General features: G+C 42.5%; 1 protein-coding gene across 5 annotated transcripts in view; it reads left to right on the forward strand.

Annotated features, from left to right (window-relative positions):
- Positions 1 to 21,825, forward strand: part of CPVL (carboxypeptidase vitellogenic like) — a 94,263-nt gene that overhangs the window by 51,367 nt on the left and 21,071 nt on the right. For all 5 annotated transcript variants that reach the window (XR_005224016.2, XR_006288979.1, XM_007053664.4 and 2 more), the window contains one exon: positions 21,586 to 21,768. Coding sequence is in view for 3 of the 5 variants with exons in the window: in XM_007053664.4 (XP_007053726.2) it covers positions 21,586 to 21,768 (183 nt within the window). In the remaining 2 variants the exon portion in view is untranslated. The remainder of the gene's footprint in view (positions 1 to 21,585; positions 21,769 to 21,825) is intronic.

A 21,825-nucleotide genomic window follows, 5' to 3' on the forward strand; every position in this document is an offset into this window, starting at 1 on the left:
GCATATTTGGTCTTCAAGATGTTGGCTGCTGTTTTCTTAATTGAAATAAGAGATGCACTGTACACTCTATTTTTCAAAACCCTATCACTGGATGAGAGGGAAGCTTCTTAGAGTGACATTCATTTAGTGAATTGTCCTGGTAAGCAAGATTTTGAAGATTACACTGTTGCCACTTGTTGATATTGGCAGAGGGATAGTATAATAAAGACACAGTGTAGCACAGTTGCTATGTTGCAAGAGGCAAATCATGCTTGCTTGTCTCATGGTGTTGCAATGGCTGTGAATCATCTGAACCTGGTGTTTGTGTGTCAAAGAATTATGGTGGGCTACTTTTGGCTCTCTGGTCTCTTGGCAAACTGTCTTTTTGCCTGTTGCAGCAGTTATTTGGGATGGATTAGATATTGTAGTTACAGGTTTCAGAGTAACAGCCGTGTTAGTCTGTATTCTCAAAAAGAAAAGGAGTACTTGTGGCACCTTAGAGACTAACCAATTTATTTGAGCATAAGCTTTCGTGAGCTACAGCTCACTTCATCGGATGTCTCTAAGGTGCCACAAGTACTCCTTTTCTTTTTGCATATTATAGTTACTGGCACTTCATTCTCTGGTCTTCGCTTTCCATCTTGATTTATCCAAGTGGGACATCAGGTGGCTGTTGAAATCATTTGTCATATTTGATGTTGTCCACCATTCTCTTAGAGCCATTTTGCAGAGGATACAGTGCTTATGAGTGCACTTGAGTACAGATGTGCAAATAAATAGGAATCAAGTAAATAATTAACTTTCATTTTGGTGAATATGTAGCTCTGGGAAGCTGTTGTACTACAAGGAGGGAAATATGAATGAAAAAGGTCAAAGTTTAGTAGTAGTAGTAATCTTAAATGTCAGAATCTACATATGCCCCCATTCCCTCTCATAATGAATTGCACTGCAGAAAGCTACTTTCCCTGTAAAAGATCTGTGTCCCTGCTCCAGGAAAATTCTACTGCCTGTCCATAATAAGAGTTTCATCTATTGGTCTGAAAGCACTTGCAAAGGTGGGTAAGCATTATTGTCCTCATTTTGCAGTTGGGGAAACTAAAGCAGAGATGTTGTGACATGCCCAAGATCCTGCAGCTACTCAGTGATAGGGTAATAAATAGAATGTAGTTTTACTGAATTCCAGTTTGGTGCCTCAGCCACTGGGCCATGCTGCTTCCATTACTTTGTGTTCATATGAAAAATTATATTGAACACTACTGTTCCAAAAGAAACACTTAAAGCCCAGGAAATGCCAAAACTAAGGCTGCCTATATGGCCTTAATTCTACCTCATGTGCATGACTATGTTCTTTAATTGCACGATCTCATTCATTACACATTCTGCTCTACTGAGGGCTCAGATGTGGTTAGTTGAATAGCAGCATAAATTCATATTTATCCTGTGGTAACTGCAAATAGAATATGGCCAAAAATAAAGAACAGGGTCTGCATGACTCCGATCCTGCTGTGCATTGTCCAGTCTGTGCACTGAATGAGGCCAGGGGTCCGCAGAAGGAAACTGTATGTAACCATACAAGTACAGACTATCGTAATTCATATACCCAAGGAGGCAGAATTAAGATTCTGTGGGCAACATTAATTTGGCTTATTTCTGTGAGCAGTAGTAATCCAGTAGTGCCTCCATCCAAGAATCTCATAGCCCCTCGTAAGTGTTAACTACTCCTCATTTCAGTGGTGGTGTTTTTTTCCCCACTTTCAGATTAGGTGTGGGAATGAGGCAGAGAGGTTTTGACTTGGAGATTGTGACATGGAAGGCTGTGGCATGACAGATTAAAGATTTTCGCCCCCCCCCCCCCCCCAATGCTACAAATATCATTTTTCCAGTGTTGAGATTTGTTTTCTTTCAAGGTTTGTGCTTCCAGTTTGTATGAGATGTTTTTAAATAGGTGTTCTTTGTAGATGCACCCTTCTTGTCATCCAAACTTTATTTGCTATGACTTCTGATTGTTGGATGCCCTTGATATTGAATTCCGCTTGTGGTGGCTACTTAAAAGATTCTCTTTTCAGCAGATGAACTCAACCATCTAATAAACTAGATCATCATGAACTGAAAAATATTGAGGCTAGAGTGGAAAATGGTGCTTGCTCTAATTGGAGCTAAGATTACTATGAAACCATAGGCATTTCCTGTTGCCAAGATATTGTGTTGGTCCCTGAAAACTTTGTAGGCCAGTGTTGGAATGTTGCTGTTGACCTCTGAACAGTTACATTGGAGAGGTTAACTTGCCTTGGGGGTAGGGCTTAGTCTCGCAGTGTTTAAGAGTTCATCTAGTCAGGAAATTGTGGCTGTAAAGTTACATAGCCCTGTCGCTTATCGTTACACAGCTCATTAAATCACAGCTAATTGCATCTTCGCTCTTCCCCAGTATTCAAGTCTTAATGTTTCTCTGCCTAATTAGCACATTGAAAGTTTAAAATCCATACTATTGTGCTTATTTTACTTGCTTACTCTACACCAGACAATAAAATTCGGATGTCAGATTTGTTCTGATTAAAGGAAAACTACATTCAGCTTATTCAGTTCAGTAGCCTGAAAGTTCATGAGGTAGGTGCTTATCATTTAATTATTAATCTGAAGTGTATTTGAAATTGGAATTTTTGAGGCCACTATGCACTACTTGAGTTTGCTAAGCATTTGCCTCTTTATCCTTTTTGCTACTTGTTGAAGTTCTCACTCTCTCATCCATACGTTGTCTATTTAGACTGTATGTTCTTTGGTGCAGGAACATTATCTCTAAATCACCTATCATTGTTTTGGCATCATATCAATATACTGGAAACAGTCAAGTTATGTCTCTCTTGTGATAATGGAAAAGACATTTCAAATGTATATGGTAAAACCATATGGGTAATTGATCTAAATGGGAATTCACTTTGAGGCTCACATCCATATAGTTCATTAGAATACCAAAAGTAATCTTCCAGATCCAGAAAGGTCTTTTGCCAACTCCTAAACTCAAAACCACACTCTAACACAGTGTATTCAGTTTAAAAGAATAGCATCTAACTTGGACTTTCAGTAGAACTACTTTTATTTTGTGACCCTTGTACGTAATAAAGTAATTAGGATCAATTCAGTGATTCTTTGCATGTTTATTTGCTACAGAAACAGTATATAAACCAGAATGTGCATTTTATTTTATTTATTGTAGTGAAGCCTTTTTAAGATGTGAATTATGCCACACTTACTTTTGTCCTAGCTTGAAGTCTTAGCATCTGCTTTCCCTTTAAGGAAATGGATATCATAGAATAGAATATCAGGATTGGAAGGGACCTCAGGAGGTCATCTAGTCCAACCCCCTGCTCAAAGCAGGACCAATCCCCAATTAAATCATCCCAGCCAGGGCTTTGTCAAGCTTGACCTTAAAAACCTCAAAGGAAGGAGATTCCACCACCTCCCTAGGTAACGCATTCCAGTGCTTCACCACCCTCCTGGTGAAAAAGTTTTTCCTAATATCCAACCTAAACCTCCCCCACTGCAGCTTGAGACCATTACTCCTTGTTCTGTCATCTGCTACCACTAAGAACAGTCTAGATCCATCCTCTTTGGAACCCCCTTTCAGGTAGTTGAAAGCAGCTATCAAATCCCCCCTCATTCTTCTCTTCCGCAGACTAAACAATCCCAGTTCCCTCAGCCTCTCCTCGTAAGTCATGTGTTCCAGTCCCCTAATAATTTTTGTTGCCCTTCACTGGACACTTTCCAACTTTTCCACATCCTTCTTGAAGTGTGGGGCCCAAAACTGGACAAAGTACTCCAGATGAGGCCTCATCAATATCAAATAGAGGGGATTGATCACGTCCCTCGATCTGCTGGCAATGCCCGTACTTATACAGCCCAAAATGCCGGTAGCCTTTTTGGCAACAAGGGCACACTGTTGACTCATATCCAGCTTCTCGTCCACTGTAACCCCTAGGTCCTTTTCTGCAGAACTGCTGCCTAGCCATTTAGTCCCTAGTCTGTAGCAATGCATGGGATTCTTCTGTCCTAAGTGCAGGACTTTTCAGTTGTCTTTGTTGAACCTCATCAGATTTCTTTTGGCCCAATCCTCCAATTTGTCTAGGTCCATCTCTATCCTATCCCTACCCTCCAGCGTATCTACCACTCCTCCCAGTTTAATGTCATCTGCAGACTTGCTGAGGGTGCAGTCCACACCATTCTCCAGATCATTAATGAAGATATTGAACAAAACTGGCCCCAGGGGCACTTCACTTGATACCGGCTGCCAACTAGACATGGAGCCATTGATCACTACCCGTTAAGCCCGACGATCTAGCCAGCTTTCTATCCACCTTCTAGTCCATTCATCCAGCCCATACTTCTTTAACTTGCTGGCAAGAATACTGTGGGGGATTGTATCAAAAGCTTTGCTAAAGTCAAGTCCACTGCTTTCCCCTCATCCACAGAGCCAGTTATCTTGTCATAGAAGGCAATTAGATTAGTCCGGCATGACTTGCCCTTGATGAATCCATGCTGACTGTTCCTGATCACTTTCCTCTCCTCTAAGTGCTTCAGAATTGATTCCTTGAGGACCTGTTCCATGATTTTTCCAGGGACTGAGGTGAGGGTGACTGGCCTGTAGTTCCCCAGATCCTCCTCCTTCCCTTTTTTTGAAGATGGGCACTACATTAGCCTTTTTCCGGTCATCCGGGACCTCCCCGATCGCCATCAATTTTCAAAGATAATGGCTAATGGCTCTGCAATCACATCCGCCAACTCCTTTAGCACCCTCAGATGCAGCACATCCAGTCCCATGGACTTGTGCTCGTCCAGCTTTTCAAAATAGTTCCAAACCACTTCTTTCTCCCCAGAGGGCTGGTCACCTCCTCCCCATGCTGTGCTGCCCAGTGCAGTAGTCTGGGAGCTGACCTTGTTCGTGAAGACAGAGGCAAAAAAGCACTGAGTACATTAGCTTTTTCCACATCCTCTGTCACTAGGTTGCCTCCCTCATTCAGTAAGGGGCCCACACTTTCCTTGACTTTCTTCTTGTTGCTAACATACCTGAAGAAACCCTTCTTGTTACTCTTAACATCTCTTGCTAGCTGCAATTCCAAGTGTGATTTGGCCTTCCTGATTTCACTCCTGCATGCCTGAGCAATATTTTTATACTCCTCCCTGGTCATTTGTCCAATCTTCCACTTCCTGTAAGCTTCTTTTTTGTATTTAAGATCAGCAAGGATTTCACTGTTAAGCCAAGCTGGTCGCCTGCCATATTTATTATTCTTTCTTCACATCGGGATGGTTTATTCCTGTAACCTCAATAAGGATTCTTTAAAATACAGCCAGCTCTCCTGGACTCTTTTTTCCCCCTCATGTTGTTCTCCCAGGGGATCCTGCCCATCAGTTCCCTGAGGGAGTCAGTCTGCTTTTCTGAAGTCCAGGGTCCATATTCTGCTGCTCTCCTTTCTTCCTTGTGTCAAGATCCTGAACTCGACCGTCTCATGGTCACTGCCTCCCAGATTCCCATCCACTTTTGCTTCTCCTACTAATTCTTCCCGGTTTGTGAGCAGCACGTCAAGAAGAGCTCTGCCCCTAGTTGGTTCCTCCAGCACTTGCACCAAGAAATTGTCCCCTACACTTTCCAAAAACTTCTTGGATTGTCTGTGCACTGCTGTATTGCTCTCCCAACAGATATCAGGGTGATTGAAGTCTCCCATGAGAACCAGGTCCTGCGATCTAGTAACTTCCGTAAGTTGCCAGAAGAAAGCCTCGTCCACCTCATCCCCCTGGTCTGGTGGTCTCAAGCAGACTCCCACCATGACATCACCCTTGTTGCTCATACTTCTAAACTTAATCCAGAGACTCTCAGGTTTTTCTGCAGTTTCATACCGGAGCTCTGAGCAGTCGTACTGCTCTCTTACATACAGTGCAACTGCCCCACCTTTTCTGCCCTGCCTGTCCTTCCTGAACAGTTTATATCCATCCGTGACAGTACTCCAGTCATGTGAGTTATCCCACCAAGTCTCTGTTGTTCCAATCACATCATAATTCCTTGATTGTGCCAGGACTTCCAGTTCTCCCTGCTTGTTTCCTAGGCTTCTTGCATTTGTGTATAGGCACTTAAGATAACTCGCTGATCGTCCCGCTTTCTCAGTATGAGGCAGGAACCCTCCCTTCTTGTGCTCGCCTGCTCGTGTTTCCACCTGGTATCCCACTTACCTCAGGGCTGTGGTCTCCTTCCCCCAGTGAACCTAGCTTAAAGCCCTCCTCACTAGGTTAGCCAGCCTGCTTGTGAAGATGCTCTTCCCTCTTTTCGTTAGGCGGAGCCCATCTCTGCCTACCACTCCTCCTTTTTGGAACACCATCCCCTGGTCAAAGAATCCAAAGCCTTCTCTCTGCCACCACCTGCATAGCCATTCATTGACTTCCATGATTCAACCATCTCTACCCAGGTCTTTTCCTTCCACAGGGAGGATGGATGAGAACACCACTTGCTCCTCAAGTCCTTTATCCTTCTTCCCAGAGCCACATAGTCTGCAGTGATCCACTCAAAGTCATTCTTGGCAGTATCCTTGGTGCCCACGTGGAGAAGTAGGAAGGAGTACCTATCCGAGGGCTTGATGAGTCTCGGCAGTCTCTCCATCACATCGTGAATCCTAGCTCCTGGGAAGCAGCAGACTTCTCGGTTTTCCCAGTTGGGGCGGCAGACAGATGACTCAGTCCCCCTGAGGAGGGAGTCCCTGACCACCACCACCCGCCTCCGTCTCTTGGGAGCAGTGGTTGTGGAACTCCCTTCCCTAAGACAGTGCATCTCATGCCTTCCAATCGGAGGAGTCTTCTTCTGCTCCCTTCCCTCAGATATGTCATCTAGTCCACTCTCCGCATTAGTACCTGTGGAGAGAACATGAAAACGGTTGTTTACCTTTATTTGCATTGCTGGTACATGGATGCTCCCCTTTCTTCTTCTGGAGGTCACATGCTGCCAAATTTCTTCCCCACTGCGCAGCCTGCTCTGAATCTTCAGAATGTTGTGCCCGTAGAAACATATCCTGATGTCTCTGTAGGAAGTCTTCAGTTTCTCTTATGCAACACAGGGTTGATACTTGGTTCTCTAGACCTTGAACCTTCTCTTCTAATATGGAGACCAGTTTGCACTTTGTTGCTTCTGTTCTGTGGAAGAAAGACAAACATGGCACATCCTGTGCAGGTGGTAACAGCTGAACGCTCACCATCCAAATTACCTTCCTTCTAAGAGCTTTCTCAGGTGTTGTGGTAACTACTCAGAGAAGCCTGCAATCTTTTAGTCATGTCTGAATGAGAATGAAGCAGATAAAAGTATTCTTCTTACATCCTCATACATCCTTTTAAACTGACAGTATTTTTTAAATATTGTGATGGGGCAAGGCCAAATATATATATTAGCTCCAGGTTAAACAAATCCCTGGTACCAGGATAAGTGAAATGGCAGCTGCTCCAGGTTAATTAAGACACCTGGGGCCAATTAAGAACTTTCCAGAAGGCAGGGAGAAGGTTAGGTTGATTGGGACACCTGGGGCCAATCAGGGGCTGGCTGAAACTAGTTAAAAGCCTCCCAGTTAGTCAGGTGGGTGTGCGTGTCAGGAGCTGTGGGAGGAAGTTGCGCTGTTGGAGAGGCTGAGTAGTACACACCATATCAGGCACAAGGAAGGAAGCTCTGAGGCAAGGGTGAAGTGGAGCTTGAGGAAGTGAGGGCTGCTGTGGGGGGAAGTAGCCCAGGGAATTGTACATGTCATGTTTCTAAAAGGTCAGCTACCATAGCTGATACTATTAGGGTCCCTGGGCTGGAGCCTGGAGTAGAGGGTGGGCCCGGGCTCCCCCTTCCACCCGACCTGTGCCCCCTGATTAATCACCGAGACTGGGAGACAACAGAAACTATGCAAGGAAGGATAACTTCTCCTCACCTCCCTTGCCGGCTTATGATGAAAATGGCTCAGTAGATTGTGACCCTTGTCTCTAGAGAGAGAAGGATTACGTGCAGGGTCACAGTGAGCCTCTGAGGCTAGCGAAATCCACCAGGAAACGCGGGACCCACAGAGGCAAGGACAGAGCTTTGTCATAATATAAAAACCATTAGATTTGAAAAAAACAGACACAGATCTGCTATACAAATTTTCTTAGGAATTAATTTAGTCTGGACCCTTGGAATTGCAATTTGCACTTAAATTGCAGAACTGCTGTCTTTTGGGGGTGCAGAACTTTTTGTTTTTCAATAACCATTATTCAAATTGGATCTGCAAGACCCAAAACTTCTTTTTAAATGAATTTCCATTTGGTACATTTCTTAGCTGAACTTCATCTGCTAGTTTTCAATGTAATCTTGCAATTTTCTTTGAAAGAATAAATGAACATTTGTAGTGTGTTTTTTCATTTTTTTTACTAAATGTTGCTACTGGTTAAACTAGATAAATTTGTGTTCAGAATATCCTGCCTACCAAGTAGCTATCTTTAAACCACTCTTAGTTCTAAGATAAAGTATTCTAGATCAGTGCTAGGGGAGAAAACCTGAACATAAAATTACAACTCAGACCAAATAAGTAATAGAAAGATTTAAAAAATTGTAGTTAGAGAGCATGCATAAGGCAATTCAGACTTGTTGAATTAAGTCTCTGATGAGGATTTTATTTGATATGAATTTAGAATAATTCCTGTGAGGTCAAATAATCGGATGCAGTTTGAGCTTGGGTTGAGCTATTTAATTTGGGATGATCATTAAATGCTCTTGGATTCAGGTAAAGTATATAAAAATTGAGAATCTACAGTTCTATTTTTAACATCTAGTCACTTCGTATTTGAGACGCACATGAAGTATCATTATCTAGCCATCAGCAAAATGAATGAGACTTCTAGATTACCTCTGGAATGAATCAGGCTGTGTTCCAAAATCCTAGGGAAAAGCTAAGATAGCTTCATTTGGCTATTTTGTACTGTAGCCCTTTTCCCTTCCTCTGTTGGTTTGATAGTGAGGAATTGTATTCATGTGTAGCTTTGCACAGGAATACAAATATTCTGCTCTGTTTTTTGCAGTTAATCACAGATCTGTTGTTAATTTGCATTAATTTATCAGGTACCAGAGGTTAAAAATCATCGTTCAGACCTATTTATTTCATTGCTTGTTATAATCCTCAACAAAAGGAGGTGTGGAGTGGAGAAAGGACCATTTAACATAATGAGGGAGAAGGATGATGATCTTTTGGAGACCTTTTTTGTTTTTTTAATAAGACTAAAATGTTCTCTTTGGACCCATTTTGTAATGCTTGTGTTGGTGGGGTCCCATCATGGTTCCATGTTTACTTATTGAGCATTCCGCAGCTGATTACTGTTAGGCCTTGCTTTGTGAATGGAAACTCTGAAGATGCTGGCTGTTTCTTGCATTAATTATTTTACCAAAAAAAAACAGTTAACTCCTGTGACCGCTTGGGGATATGTCTGGGTCAAACTATGAATTCCATATTATTTGGATGAGCCCTATATTTTTTTTCAGGCGCTCTGCTTTGTACTGTAACCTCCTTTTATGGATTAGAGCATCTATTTTGTAGCAGGCTTAATACCTAGTGGAAAGACCGTCTGAAAACCTATGGCAGAGCCACCATAGGTGTTAATGACGTTCCCCTACTGGAGTAATGCATTTTCTACTGGTAGGGCCATTGACTTTGAATGATTCTACACAGAAACTGAAGGGGAGGGGAGTGTAGCAGGAACCCATAACTCCCCCATCTGAAGCACATGAGCAAAATGGAGAAAGAGACTTTTTAAAAGATGGTTTGTTCTCTAAGCAAGGGGGCTGACCACCACCACATACAAGAAGATACAGCTAAGGAATGCAGGAAGGGCTGCCTGGCCTAAGGACACTGACCAAACCCGGCACTAACAGGAGGGCTGAGATCAGATGGGACGTGGAGGTGGAACAACCGCTGCATTCGGGATTTTGTTTTACCAAGATTTGTAACTCTGTAGTGTACTTTAAAATGAATAGATTATAGAGCCATAAAGGACCGTTATGGTCATCTAGTCTGGCCATAGGACTTCCCTGAACTAATGCCTATTTGATCTAGAGGGTATCTTGTTTTTTAAAAAACATTTAAAAAACAAATTCCAGTGTTGCAGAATCCACCATAACCCTTGGTAGGGTATTCCAGTGGTTAATTACCCTCATTTTTAAACCCTTGTGCCTTATTTCGAGTCTGAATTTGTCTAGCTTCAACTTCTAGCCATTGGATTTTGTTATACCTTTGCCTGCTAGCTTGCAGAGCCTTGTATTACCATATCTTTGTTCACTTGCAGTCACTTCGGTCACCCCTTAATCTTCTCTTTAATAAGGTAAATAGATTGAGCTCCTTGAATCCATCTCTATAAGGCATATTTTCCAGTCCTCTTATGCTTAATTCCAAAAGGATCCTGATAAATAGGAGAGGATTCAGACAAGAGGCATAAGAATGATTATAGTGTCTGTGGTAAAGAAATTGCTATCTAAGCCTATGTTCCTTGTTTTCCTGCCACATTGTTCCTGAAGCTTTGACCTAAAACTAGAATGGGGACTAGGTGGAATCTCCTTCCTTAGAAGTTTTTAAGGTCAGGCTTGACAAAGCCCTGGCTGGGATGATTTAATTGGGGATCGGTGCTGCTTTGAGCAGGGGGTTGGACTAGATGACCTCATGAGGTCCCTTCCAACCCTGATATTCTGATTCTAGAGCTTTGGTGGCACATAGACACGTTTCCCCCACAGTCGAAGCAACTGGGGACTCGAGGGCTGAGGTGCTGGTTCCAAGGTCTAAAGTGGCTGGACTTCAGGGTCCTGTCAAACATGGAGTCTGAGTATGGGGAGTGTGTCTGAGAGATCTAGACCTAGGAACAACGACCAGGCACTATCTGACTGTAGTGGGGTTTAGAAGCATGTGGGATCCCACACTTCGGTCCACTCACAACACACTGGTGTCTCTCCAGAGACAACCCACATTTATTTTTTCTTATGTGCTGTTAGGGAGAGAGAACGTACTTTCAAGATTGCCTTCTTTACTCCCTTCTATGCCCTACCTTCCCCCATCTATTACTATACTCCTTCCAAAGCTGGTCATTCTTAATATAGCTGTAGCAGGGCAGGAAAGGTTGAGTGAAAGGAGGTGCTCTTGCCCCTGTCAGTAGTGGGAATGAAGAACTAGCTTGGGACTGTTTATACTGCTTCTACTATTTGATTAGTTTTGGACACTGTAACAGGGCATTCTGTCCCCCAAGGTTAGGTTAGTTGTGGTCTGGGTCCAGCCAGGCCTATTCCAAGGTTCTCTCCCCTTAGGAACAGACATTCTGGGACTTGTACATCCCTAGAAGGGTCATGTAACCAAGCTGGGAGTAACACCAGGTGGGAAATGAGAGGGGAGAGAGGTAGGTGATGATCCTGTGTGACAGGACCCCAGTGTAGAAGGCAAGCCTGTGGCAGTATGTAGTTAGTAGTATAGCCAGTGTGGAGCAGGAGGTGCTGGGCATATCTCTGTGGTAGGCTAGAGTAATGGTCTAGGAGAGCTGGGAAGCATTTAGCTGAGAGGAGCTGCAGGCACTATTGCCAATCCCAAAGGCTCAAAAATGATGAGTCAGACGCCGAAAAATCATGACTATTTTAAAAAAAAAGATTTTATTGTGGTTTTGGTCTGTCTTTTTTGATTTTTGAACTCCCAGTTAGTGTTGTCAACACTCACACATTTATCAATGCAGTTAATTCTGCCCAGTCCCTCATCCGGTTTGACCTCCCAGCCTCACCTCTATTCCTCCTCCAGCTGCAGGCCATCTTCATCCTCCCCCTTGTTCCTTCCCTGGCCAGGTGTTGCAGAGATTGGGGGGAGAGAAGTGAAGGGAGTAGAGCTGCCTGGGGCTGGTTTAAAGTTTCTGCTCCCTGTTTTCCCTCCCCTCATATGACAATGATGTCTGCTCCTGAGGAGAAGGGAGCAAGCTTTGCCTGCTTCTTTCAGCAGCCTTGATTAGCCACTCTTCCCCAGCAGGCAGAATCTGCTTGCATCTGGCCCCATTGCTGGCGGAAATCCCATGAGTCCTGAAGAAATCATGAGAGTTGGCAACACTGCGAAGAGGCCTAGCAGGAGGCCTGGGTTGGAACTCCATTAAGGGAGCTGGAGAAACAGCCAGGAGGGACAGAGCGAGCTTTGTGGCCTGCGTCATCAAGACAAAGGAACCGATGGGAGATTGTGCATGGCCAAGGAACAACTGAACCCAGGCACGGCTAATGATAGTCATTGAGAGAAAGGTACTACAGGCACCCTGCATCAGTGCGGTAACTAACGAACTATACTGAGCCTCATGGGACGGGGAAGGTAATTTCTTCCTGGAGAATGGGGAAGACAGACCTCCAGGAGTGGTCTGAGACCCAGCAAAAGAAGCTGGGTGGAAGTGTTACCCTGGATTTGAGGGGTGTGTGTACCCCAGAATGTGATGAAGCCAATTCCAACCATATTATGTGCATTTAGCTACCAGGAATTAATGAACTAGAACACCACATAGTTAAGGGTTAATTTGAAGCAAGGTCATATCTAGCTGGCAGTTTCAGCTATCAGAGTGGGAGGAGGGGACAGACAAGTAAACAACTTATGTTCTTAACTGAGACTAAAAACCTTGTTGGTTGGAAAAGCTTGAATCTAGACGTCTCTGATATTAAACCTTTATTGAAAGTTAGAAAAGTGATGATCCAGTAGGGGGTCATTATGACCTGTGTGTTTTGTAGAAGTTAATGATAAAAGATTAGTTAATAAGGTGTATTTTGGAGCAGTCCTCCGAAGCCACCTTGAGAGAGGTTTTTTCTTTTCTCCCTGGTGGGTGAGCAACTGACCACTGTTAATTACTCAGTACCATTCCAGATATTGGGTAAATATCTGGGATGTTCAAAACCTGTTGCTTATTTCTGTGTGTGTGCTTAAAAAGTCTAATAAACTGCAGTGGTAGATAAGAGCACGCTTATTTGCATTAATCTTATCAGACGGAATTGCTGTGTTCCTATTGATTTATTCCTGACACCGCCTGGAGTGAAATAGTTAAGTTACCTCTTCTGTGGGTTCCGAAAACCCCAGGTAAGAGAAGGAGTGTGTGTTTTGTTTGGATTTTGTTCCAACCTAGAAGAGGTGGACTTTTGTGTTAGACTGCAGAGTCAGTCCCACAGCAGCTTATAAGCCTGAGGGGAAAATTCAGCTGATGTGCCCGATGCCAGATCAGTTAAACCACTTTTACAGCCACTACTTAAAGCTTTTTCCTTCTTTTGTTGCCGTTCTTTATGTATAAACTTTAAAATGTTAAAGGTGTTTCACAGCAACCTTGCTCATTACTTTTAGAGAGAAAATAACCCCCTGATGTGCAACAGACTGTGACTGTACATTTCCTGGGACTGTACAGTTCCCTTTAAACTTTCACTCTGTTCTGGAATTCTGTTTTGTTGTCCTGTCATTGGGCAACACTTAAGAGACAGGTTCGTTCTTCCAGTTAAGCCGCTATGATGTCCCATTCCACACATTTGGTGCACTTGTGTATCTTATTTTAACTATCAATAAATTAGCTAAAACCTTACTTAGAAAAGGATAGGCACAAATTTTACTGCTCCAAAGTATATACAAATATTGTGGGGTGTTTTTTTGGAAAATCTGTGAGAACACAGACTATTTATTTGATTAAAAAATCTTAACTGTGAAGTTCTGTTTTATTGTGTGGGAGTTCCCTCCATTTAAGAGAGTCTTGTATGAAAACCTCTTTCTTTCTCTTTGAAAATATTGTTCCAGGTCAATAGATAACATTGTGAATGGAGCAGTAAATCAACTTGTGTTTAAAATAAAAGATGGGGTTTTTTTAAAATGTACATTAGAGAGAGCAATCACACTGAAGCACTCTTGCATAACTTTCATGAGACTGGTATTACTCAATATTACTTTTCATAGTTAGGACGCTGCCTCTGTATCAGTTTGTGCATCCAAATATAAGCAGAAAATGAGCTTTGATTGTACTATTTTTGAAGCTGATTGATCGTGTTTATTACGGTAGTGCCTAATGGCCAACCAAGAACAGGGCCCATTGTTCTAGGCACTGCACAAACACAGAGTAGTCCTTGCCCCAAACAACTGATAATCTAAATGGACAAGACAGACACAGGGTGGGGAGAGGGGTATAACACACCAGCAGAATGAACTGTGTGATGGTGGTAAATGGCATGTTAGTGCCATGATTTTATTTTTATTGATGGATTTACTTAGAAGGGGCTAAGCTAAATGAAAAGAAAAGGGAAGGGAGAGGGGACAGCGAAGGGTGGGGTGGGGGGTTGGGAGACAGAGCAGGGGAGAAGAGGGTAAGGAGTAGATATGGAATGAAGCTGCGATTGAGGGACTATGAAGAGAGAGGGAGTTGAGAGGATCGGTGCAAAAAGCCAACCAGCAGGGCAGAGAAAGTACAGTCAAAACTGTAGAAATATTCCTTTTCCTCAACGGAGAAAAAGGATTGGGGGAATTGTTTGTTTTGCCTCTTTCTATTTTTCTAGAACTAGCTTATTTGTTAACATAAGGAGCATGAGATGCCCTGTGGTTTGCTGTATAGAGCCCTGGACTGGGTGCCAAGACACTTGCATTCTGTTCCTCTCTCTTGCCCAAGATCACTCAGCAGGTCTGTGTTGGTTTTCCTTCCTACCCTTCCCTATCCCTCTGTTTTCCCTCCCAGCCTTTGGCTGTCTCGTCTATTCAGATTGTAAGTTCTTTGCGGCAGGGGTTGACTTTTACTGGCACTACCATAATACAAATAACAAATATCCCTCTGTTTCTGTGATTCTTCAGCCTGTTCATTCAGACAATAGAGGACTTTCACTCTCTTCATAGCCAGGGAGCAGGATCAGGGGCTTGCCCCACTCCGCGTGGCTCCCAGAAGCAGCAGCATGTCAGTCCTCTGGCTCCTAAGTGTAGGGGCAGCCAGGGGGCTTCGCATGCTGCCCCTGTCCCAAGCACCTGTGGACAGGGCAGCTTGCAGAGCCGCCTGGCTGCACCTCCATGTAGGAGCCGGAGGAGGGACATGCTGCTGCTGCTGCTTCTGGGAGCTGCTTGAGGTAAGCACCACCCAGAGCCTGCACTCCACCCCCATCCCACGCTCCACCTCCCTGCCCCAGCCCTGATCCCCCTCGCACCCTCCTGAACCCGCAACCCCAGCTGGAGCCCTCATCCCCCACCCCAACCTCCTTCCCCAGCCTGGAGCCCCCTTCCACACCCTGAACTCCTCATTTCTGGCCCCACCCCAGAGCCCGCACCCCAACCCCCAATTTCGTGAGCATTCATAGCCAGCCATACAATTTCCATACCCAGATGTGGTCCTTGGGCCAAAAAGTTTTCCCACCCCTATTCTAGAGGAAGCATAAGCAGAGCTTGTAGCCCATGGCTTCTCTCAGGTGACACTGTATCCAGTATTCCCTAGATGGAGCTACTATAAGGTGGGTGCATAATTGGTTGGAAAACTGTTCCCGGAGAGTAGTAACCAGCGATTCACAGTCATGCTGGAAGGGCATAACGAGTGGGGTCCCGCAGGGATCTGTTTTGGGTCCGGTTCTGTTCAATATCTTCCTCAGTGATTTAGATAATGGCAGAGAGAGTACACTTATATTGTTTGCGGAGGATACCAAGCTGGGAGGGGTTGCAAGTGCTTTGGAGGATAGGATTAAAATTCAAATTGATCTGGACAAACTGGAGAAATGATCTGAAGTAAATAGGATGAAATTCAATAAGGACAAATGCAAAGTACTCCACTTAAGAAGGAAGAATCAGTTGCCCACATACAAAATGGTTAATGACTGCCTAGGAAGGAGTACTGCGGAAAGGGATCTGGGGGTCACAGTGGATCACAAGCTAAATATGAGTCAACAGTATAATGCTGTTGCAAAAAAAGCAAACCACCTGGAGGCTTGATGGAAGGGGGAAGCCTTATTCAGAGCTAATTTTTATCCATCATGTTCATCTCACTAGAAGAAAGTGCAAAATCGTTTTCCCATCCCACAAAAATTTTAGACCTTGGAAAAATTTTCCCATCCTGAATTGGGATGAAAAGTTGAAATCTCAGATTTTCAGTTCATGAAAATCTAAAACAACAATTTTGGTTTGCGTCAATCAAAAGATTTCATTTCAATAACTACAAAATGTTTTATTTAGATTTTGACCATTTAAATTTTTTTAATTGTAATAGTATTAGCTAAAATTTTGAAATGAAGTTTTGAACTAGAAAAAAAATTTTATTTAAAAAAAATGTGAAAATTAGATGTTTCAAAAACTTCTAAATGTTGTCAACATTTTCGAGTTGAGAAATTCATCAAAACCAACCCTTTCCCATGAAAAGTTTCAGTTTCTACAAAAAAGTGTCAAAAAAACTCCTACCAACTACTTCTACTACAGAAGGAAGCAGTAGTCTAAAAGTAACCAAAAAGTATTGCAAGTCACTTAGTGTATTCACTATGTGTAGTAGTTTTCTATCGCAACTTGTTAAAAGTCGGCTATGATGACTCAGGTTCCTGGATTTTGCAACCCAGTGTGTTGAGAATCTGCTTCTTCTGCAGCGCCACAACAGAAAGTATGAGGTGAATGAAAAGTACAATCAATGAAAAGTACAATCAATGGGACTGGCTTTGTCTTAGCATTTGTTTTGTTCATGATCAGTCAAAATCTGAGCTATCTAAATGCAGTTTGCTGTTACTTCTTGAAAGCTAATTTAGAGTAACTTGTGTCCTTGGTGTCTTGTTTGGCTTTAACTTAATTCTGTAAGGAAGGATTTTTGGAACATTTTCTTATACAATTCAACAAAATTCAACATTGTATGAAGGCAAACAACCATAATGCACCAAATTGCACAAAGCAGAAACTACTACATGTTACGATAGCTGTGAGTTAGGACTCTCCAGTAGTCGAATGAATAAGTATGCAGCACTTCCCAGCAGATGTTTCACTACCTTGACATCTATTCACCATTTTGGTTGGTGAATATGAACGTGTTCAAAATGGAGATAGATAGCAGCCAACTGAGATCATTCCACAGCCTGAAACAGCTTAGGCTGCTGTTGAATCATTTCCCCAAACAGGAAACTACAAAATATTAGAGAGTAAGGTCACTAGGTCATTGGGAAAGGAGCACAAGTTTGTCTGCAAAGTGTTATGATGTCCTGTAAGTAGGACAAGCTATGGCAATGGAACTAGTATTAAAAAAAAAACCAAACTAAGAAAATAAGACTGATTTGCAAAGCACAACTTTCTCTGCATTCAACAGTAAACCTGAAACAACTTCCAGTTGTTTTGATAACTTTGTAATTAGGAGTATTCAGGAAGATGTGACTTGTATTCATGGTTTGGCCAGTTACCTGCCTCCTCCTCAAGTAGGGTTGCCAACTTTGGTTGGACAAATTCCTGGAGATTTCATCACGTGACATAATCTTTAATTCCTGGAGACACCAGGACAATCCTGGAGGTTTGGCAACCCTATCTCCAAGGCTAAAAATTAGAAGGGAATCTAATGTTTTTCTGTTGCCAACCATGTTTAGAATTGAGATGAGAATCATGCCTTTCAGTTTTGATGACTAAACTGCTATTTATTCCAGTGGTTAAGAAGTTTTAAAACTTCATTACATATGTTTAAAGAAGATAAGGCTGTATATTGTTGGAAGGTACAGATTACATTTTCTGCAATTTTACAGTCTAAAATTTAGTCTGTCATTTTATTCAAGGTAAAATCACTCAGTGAAGTTTTTCTATCACCCTCATTTTTAAAGTAAGTGACAAATGTATACTGGCAAGGGCCCTCTCCCCTCCTCTAATCTGTCCTACACTTTATGGAGAGCCCTGTACAAAGTTAATATAGCCTTAATTGATCATCCTAGCCACCTGTGCATGGGTGGCGGGTGGACCCCCTCTTCGGGAAGGCTAGCCCTACAGCCCCGTCCCTGCAGCAGGAGCCCTGAGGCCACTGCAGCTGGAGAAGCCCCAGACCACCTGGAACCCTGAGACACCTTTTCCCTCCCCCTCCCATCCTGCGCTGCCAGAGGCTGGCCTCAGTCCTGGGCCGGCCCCAGCTGGCCGGCCGACCTCAGTCCTGGCCCGACAGCCCCAGCCGGCCCTGAGCGCCCCGGCCCTGAGCGCCCCAGCCCTGGCTGGCCTGTGGCAGTGGCTCCTATTATACCTGCTGCTCATGCTCCTGTGGATCCCCAAGGTGTACACCATCAAGCATTCAAAATATCATGATTGGTTTAAAAATCATGAGACTTTCTAAAACAAAATAAATTCATTGTTCTTTTTACTTGCCTCGTGTGTCTGAGCCTTTAAAGTTCATTTTCAAGCTCAACACCTAACTATCTAGCCTAGTACCTGTTTGTGTAATCAGCCCCAAAATACTGGGACTAATAATCACTGGTAACCAATTTCGAGAAACATAAGGAAAGAGCAAAAGGAGAAATTATAACAGCTTTTTAGAGGAGTGAAATTGTGTTAAAAAGCAAGCATTTAAAAAGCAAGCTGACCTCCTATGAATTAAGTGTCGTTTGTGATAGAGAAAAGTGTTTTTCCTCTGTGGTTTTGCCTCAGCATCCCTTGTATTTCTCTTTATTCTGGTTTCCACCATAACATTAAAAAGAGATTGTGTTTCTCTTGGGGAAAAAAATCATAAGCAATCTTATTATATTAGGAACTACACATAAAAGTAGCAATTAATATTCCCTTTCTCACAAGTTATTTTTTTTATATAGAGTAACTCGACTAGAAGAATCATTGAGAAATGCCGTTTTAAGTAATGATCTGTAGTCCAGCTAAAGACTTGGTATTTGTACTACAAAAGTTCATTTTGCTGGTTTTTTTTATGTAGATAAAGCTATATAAACTTTCTCTCCTAGAAGTAGATTTGTCAGTAACAGGTGATGGGACAAGTTAATGCTAGTTTAGACCGTATGTAACTTCTGTGTTAGAAATTCCATAAAGCGTATTTTATAGAAGATTTACCAGAGTTGTTTAAAGCATAATCTTGTCTGTATAATCTTGACTGCTGTTAGATCCTGATTGATAATGCTGTTCTGCGTTCTAGCCTATACTCGGCAGCACAACACAGATATAATTGTTCCCATACTGTTGAATATAACAGCTGCAGAAGATTTTTCAGTGGCCATGAGGAATCAAGGTCTTTGAGGCAAAGCTCCTTTATATAAACAATGCAATTATTTTATTGAACTAGTTTGGATGAGCCTTATAGAAAAAGCTTTTACTTTCTAGGATTTTTGGTAATAAGGAATAAATAGCACACAGGAAATGTGTTCATATTCTCGACATACAAAGGTCTTTGTTAGTTTGAACACTACCAGACTGCTGTTAGATCCTGATTGATACAAAATGTAAATACTACTTAAATACAGGATTTATAAAGAAACCTTATTCTGGAGTGAGGAAACTTTTTTTTTTTTAATGCAGATAATACACTTTTCCCCTCTTGTTCCTAAAGTAATATGCACACTTAATTTGAGGATTCAACCAATTTTCTTTACTCTTGCAAGTGGGAAAGTAAAAAGCCTGGAACCCCTCTGTCACAGTTCAGAGCAACTGTACCTTAATTCCCCTGTATGGTAGGGCAAGGACCTCTATTCCCAGGCTTCCAGCTCCCTTGGCCATCACCTTTGTTTGATGGAGACACTAATCTCTCTCTCTCTTCTGACCCGGGTATCTCCAGGCTGAACAGTTCCCTGCCTTTACTATATTATTGCCAACAAAAGACAGGCTGTCGAAGAAGGCTTCTCTTGCCTTCTCTTCGGAGAGTAATAACAGAATAATTGCAACAATTATAAGTTACCACACAGCTCTTTCTGTGCAAGCTTATTTATTCTTAGGGTAAAAGTGTTGTAGAGAAAACATATTAAAAACAATAAAAAAGCCTACATAAATGCTCAAAAGCTTACTAGAGGTCAATGCAATTCTGACATTGGCTCTGAAAGGTGGTTAGTCCTTCAGACCCCACAAAGAAGGTCTCTTCTATGGTCACAAGTTCATAACAGCCTCAGCTTAGAACTAGCACACAGTCCTTTCCTTAAGGATTGGGGCCCTCCATGGACCAAAGGTCCTGTCCACTTGCTGGATCAGGAAGAAGGCCCTGAGTCATCTTAAACTCAGGGTATTTATTCAAAAGTCCTTTCTAATCTGTTGGTCCCCGGAGAATCCAGATTTGGTCATTGAACTGTCCTCTGGTAACCAGTGATCAGCAGACAAATGGTCCCCCACCTCAGGGCAAAGCTTCAAAAGTTGTTTGCATTTGGGGGTTTGCAATCCAGTTCTACCCCGTACTTCCTAGGAATTCCATTTTACGTATTTTCCCAAAAGATCAAACATTGTGCAGCACAGTCTTTTGAAGTTCACATTGTCTCCTGGAGATTGCGTTAATCCTTCCTCCTCCTAAAGAAGTCCCACAATGGTACAAAAACATTTGCATTTCAATACAATGGACCACATAGATATTAAATGTAATTAAGTAAGGTTTAATTTTAATTCCATAAAGTTTGCCTGGGATATTGTCTCATGTGTCACCCTCCCCCACAAAAAAAACTTTGCCCCATCAGAGAGAGAGTCAGAAGACATCCACTGGTCTGAACACCTATCTATGTGTAGTTTGTTGCTTTGTGGTTAGTAGTGCTCCCATCATGATCCACTTTCTGCATATGCTCAGGCCCAATGTCAAAGGGTTAATGGCATTTATTAATATGTCAAACTTTTTATGTAAGCAGTATTTTTAAGGAAACACTAAATCTTAGACTAAACATATATTTTAACTAAGTTCTCATCCTGATTTTATTTATATACCACTATATTTATACCATACTTTTGCTATTCTTGTGAAAATTGTACCTTTTTGCCTGAATAGAGGTGTTAAAGTGCATCACAGAAATGTCTGATGTGGTACTTCTTAATCACTGTTACCACTCTGTTGTTTCCACAGAAGTGAGTTATAATGGCTGGTAGGATTTTTATTAAAGTCCTGATTCAACTACAGTTTTGAGAATGCTAAATCCCTGGCTGCCTTGGACTATCTACTTTTCTAAATTTCAATCATAGATTGAGCTTTTGCATTGGCTTTCAGTAATAAAAATGCACATATCGCAGATATAACTATTCATAGTCAAATAACATGCTATCAATATGCCTTCTTAAGGAGCCGAGAGCCTTCAGTTTTGATTGACTCTTGGAAGACTGAGACAGTTGTGCAAAAACAAATCTTGCAATATCTGGATTTCTCAGGTCTTTTTGACACCAGTTTGGGCATAATATGGGTACTGCAATGTTGGTGGTGGTGGTTGATCTCCTCCTGGAGAAAGAGAGAGAGAACATGGCTGAAATTCTGAGCAGCCCAGAAAACGCACACAGAGGCCAGTTGTGGGAGGCAAAGATGGCTTTAAGTCATGTTTGTGTCTTTGAAATTTCAGACTACTCTACTCCAGAGGTTCATGTGGCCACCCAGGGCCTAATTGTGCTGAATCTAAAGTACTGTGGAGCTAAACTTTGTTTAACTGAGCTTTACAGTTTATTTAATATTGACTGCTTTGTCGTCTTCCAGGTTCTGTTATACAATGGGCAGCTTGATATCATAGTAGCAGCTCCACTGACGGAACGCTTTCTACGTACTGTGCCATGGAGCAAAGTGGAAGAATACAAAAATGCTGAAAGACTTATATGGAGGATCCATCCCCTTGACAAAGAGGTAGCTGGTTATGTGCGCCAAGCTGGTGAATTCTATCAGGTAAGGAAAGGAAGCTCTTGAGACGCGGACTCTATATAAGCAGTTGTTGTTTATGCT

Source organism: Chelonia mydas, chromosome 2 (assembly GCF_015237465.2).
Source record: "Chelonia mydas isolate rCheMyd1 chromosome 2, rCheMyd1.pri.v2, whole genome shotgun sequence".
Classification (NCBI taxonomy): domain Eukaryota; kingdom Metazoa; phylum Chordata; order Testudines; family Cheloniidae; genus Chelonia; species Chelonia mydas.